This window comes from Hordeum vulgare, chromosome 2H (assembly GCF_904849725.1).
Source record: "Hordeum vulgare subsp. vulgare chromosome 2H, MorexV3_pseudomolecules_assembly, whole genome shotgun sequence".
In the NCBI taxonomy this organism is placed as follows: domain Eukaryota; kingdom Viridiplantae; phylum Streptophyta; class Magnoliopsida; order Poales; family Poaceae; genus Hordeum; species Hordeum vulgare.
The window spans coordinates 597,996,310-597,999,674 of NC_058519.1; the positions used below are offsets into that span (position 1 = coordinate 597,996,310).

A 3,365-nucleotide genomic window follows, 5' to 3' on the forward strand; every position below is an offset into this window, starting at 1 on the left:
CGCGCAGCCGATCCCACCCGGCGCCCGTGTCCCCCACTCGGCTCGAGCTCGACCCCGTCCCACGGCAAGTACGTACACTCCGTGGTACTATTCGTACGCCTCGCCCCGTGCGTGTCGCCGCCAGGAGGGCCCGACTGGCCTCCTGGGCCCGGCTGTCAGTGTCGGTGACGGGGAGAGCGCTCGCGCCCGACGCGCTATATAGCGACGCCTGCGCCACCCGCTCACCGCTACTCCCTACACTGTGCCTGCCTGCCTGCTGCGCTAGGCTAGCCCATTCACTGCGCGCGGCCGACCTCGCCTCGGTATCTCCTCCTCCATTACTCCACACCGCACCTTCGTGGAAGGGAAGGGGAGGGCTGGGAGCAGAGAGGGGAGGATGAAGAAGGGGGGGCTGCTGCGGTGCGTGTCGACGGGGGCGTGCAGGGTGGCGCCGGGGGCGGTGGCGGAGATGGCCATCTCGCCGTCGGCGTCGGGGAAGGTGCCGGCGGGGCACGTGCCGGTGGAGGTGGGCGCGGAGGGGGAGGAGACGGAGCGGTTCCTCGTGCCGGCCGAGCTGCTGGGCCGCCCGCCCATCGCCGAGCTGCTCCGACGGGCCGCGCAGGAGTACGGCTACGCGCGCCGCGGCCCGCTCCGCATCCCCTGCCCCGTCGCCGCCTTCCGCCGCCTCCTCGGCGCGCTCGCCGGCGGGGACGACAGGGGCCTCACGCCCGTCTACTACGCCGTCGTCGTCTGATCCACGAGCTCGTGGCCGTTATAGCTTAATCTTTAGCGTGGTCTTGTCCCGTTTCTTGAGGGGTGGTGGCCGGTGCAGGGTTGTGTGCATGTGTGTTGTGCTGTTGGGTGGTCGAGTTGTGCGTGCCTTCTCGATCGAGGGCTGAGGCTTCTAGCTAGACTCCGTTTGGGACTCTTTAGTTCTTCTTCTTCTTCTTCGGTTGTTGCTACTTTTCCTCTCTCTTTTTCTGGGAAATAATACGTATGTAAATTTGTAAATCCAGATCTACGATGAGATGCTACTGAATTCTATGAGCTACTACGCGCAAATCTTCACCTCCCTGTTTGTTCATTCTCTTTTCGTTACGCCTGTGTTCTTCCGTGGTGTTCTTCTTCATGCATCTATTTAACTAATTCCCTCGCGTTAGTTGAGAGCTTTTACCCCAACACCTACACCCACTTAGATCAGACGCAGTCCAGATGATATGTGATGCAAAGAAGTCCACCGCTGTTTATCTGCTGCTTTGTCTCATGTGCCAACTTTTAGCGACTGCCTTGAGCCTCGACAAGCGTATGCATACACGCACGTCGTATGCGATTTTTGGCGAAATCCATAACAGAATGCATGTCTATCCAAACAAAAGAAAAAGAAACCAAATCTTGCTTTTCTTATGGTATATAGGTTTCCTTTTGCTAGATATTTTCTGCTCCGTCCGTCCTTCCATTTTGGTTTCTCGCTGCCGTGCATGTTCTTCGGAGAGTTCAGTCGCCAGTCTAGCTAGTCTCAACAACCCTCCCCAAGGTCCAAGGACAACGTAAAGAAAGAGCCAGCAAGGAATTTAAGGAGCGCACGCACCATTTTTTAAGCCAGGCATGGAAATGAAGGCCTCTGCTTTCTGCTGGTACGACAGAATTCGATGCTCGCCTAGCGGCCTTAATCAAAAGAAAAAAGGACCGGCAATCACCACCAAAGTATATTATTTTTCTGGAAAAGGTCACCAGGTATATTTGTTTTTTCCTGGAAGAAAAGATCAGCAAGTATATGGTTGATCTGTGCGAACAAAATTCCAAAAAGCGTGTGGACACGGTAGAACGGCCCAAGGAAGGAAGGGCGGGTGGAGGTGATAAGACTGGAACGGAATCACTCTACAACTTGCTACTGTGGTCTAGGATCGGTAAACAAACTGTCAAGCCGATGATGACCGAATCCAAAGCGGACATAGTAGTACTAGTTAATCAAGGTGGCACGCACAAATTAGCCACTCCTCCTCGAACAAATACAGTATAAAAATGTTTTAGCTCACTAAAGTAATTTTGATGTATCTATCTATTTAGAGCATCTACATCTGGCATCCTCAAATCATCATCAAACATTCATAGATGTATTCGGTCAGTGATCGGACATGAGGAAAAGAAAAAAGTAATTTAATCGAAGCCCTCGTATAATTTCAATATCTTTGGACTGTCCGCGAACCCTTATATTGACGACAAATTTTAAGGACAAATGTAGGGATGATATGAGGGTTTCAGGACGCATACGATCAATCTGCCACGTAGGACACGGGCCCATCTAGACTTTTTTTTTTCTTCGTTCATCTTCTTTTCTTTTTCATCTTCATCAATCACATACAAGTGATCGAACATATGAAGAAAAAAAATTAAAAAATATGATTGTGTGAACGAATAAATAGAAGCTTAAAATAGATACAACCGATCATTAGCTAATCGGACGTGTTCGTTTAAAGGGTGAAATTGGAGGTACATGATCGTACATGTTATCACTAGCAGAAGCTATTTTAAGGTGGGTCTGATCGCATTTCGATGGTGACCTGTTTTATGGTGGGTTTTTTGGTCGTGGAAAAGAGTACTCCCTCCATTTTTATATAGAGTAAATTCCGCTTTTTACCTTGTAGTCGTACATTTGTGACACATGTTACCTAATTTAGTGAAACTTTTATCGAAATATTAGATTTTGATGACTTTTAACATGGTAATTCCTCAGATTTACATTTTTCTTGTTTATGCTAGATAGGATTGGCATGTTGCGTTAATGATTCGTAGAAAAATCTATAAAGATCAGAGGACATCGTTGACGATCATGTCCAGACTTCTCTTTTCCATCTGTTCCATTCTTCATCATCGTTCATATATTTTTGGATCCCGGGCGTCACCTCACACCTTGCCTGATGGACATGCATCAGAAAACGAGTGTGCAAAGCTTCTAAAAGGGGTATTATAGACGAATTTCCACTCGATGGGGTAGTTAGTGTCAAAAATGTACAACTACCGGGTAAAAAGAGGAATTCACTCTTTTATATACAAGGACACAATCCCACATTACAAGTATCAAGGCAAAAGTTAATGTCTTCTAAATCAATGTTGCAAGACAACTTGCCTTCTTGTTTACCGTGAAAATTAATGTGTATTTCTCTCTCTCATGCATATCAAACCAATGATCTCACTCCTGCATGAATGCAAGGGATAATTAATGTCCTCTTTTGCTTGTATCACGAGACAAACACTATTAATATTGCATCGATTAGTGTTAGTGGCATTGTGTATATGCAAATTATAATTTTGATAGTAACCTTGTATATAAAAATGGAGGGTGTACAATTTTTTGGCAGTGAATAGTGACTACGTACTGATCAGCA

General features: G+C 47.5%; 1 protein-coding gene across 1 annotated transcript; it reads left to right on the top strand.

The window, feature by feature from the left end:
• Positions 1–220: 220 nt before the first annotated feature.
• Positions 221–1,026, top strand: LOC123430703 (auxin-responsive protein SAUR71-like). The gene has a single exon (XM_045114551.1). The coding sequence runs from the start codon at positions 377–379 to the stop codon at positions 731–733; it is 357 nt and encodes a 118-aa protein (XP_044970486.1). The 5' UTR covers positions 221–376; the 3' UTR covers positions 734–1,026.
• Positions 1,027–3,365: the final 2,339 nt, after the last annotated feature.

Bases quoted from the DNA above. Each gene is read 5' to 3' on its own strand.
- LOC123430703 (XM_045114551.1), top strand. From the start codon at position 377: ATGAAGAAGGGGGGGCTGCTGCGGTGCGTGTCGACGGGGGCGTGCAGG.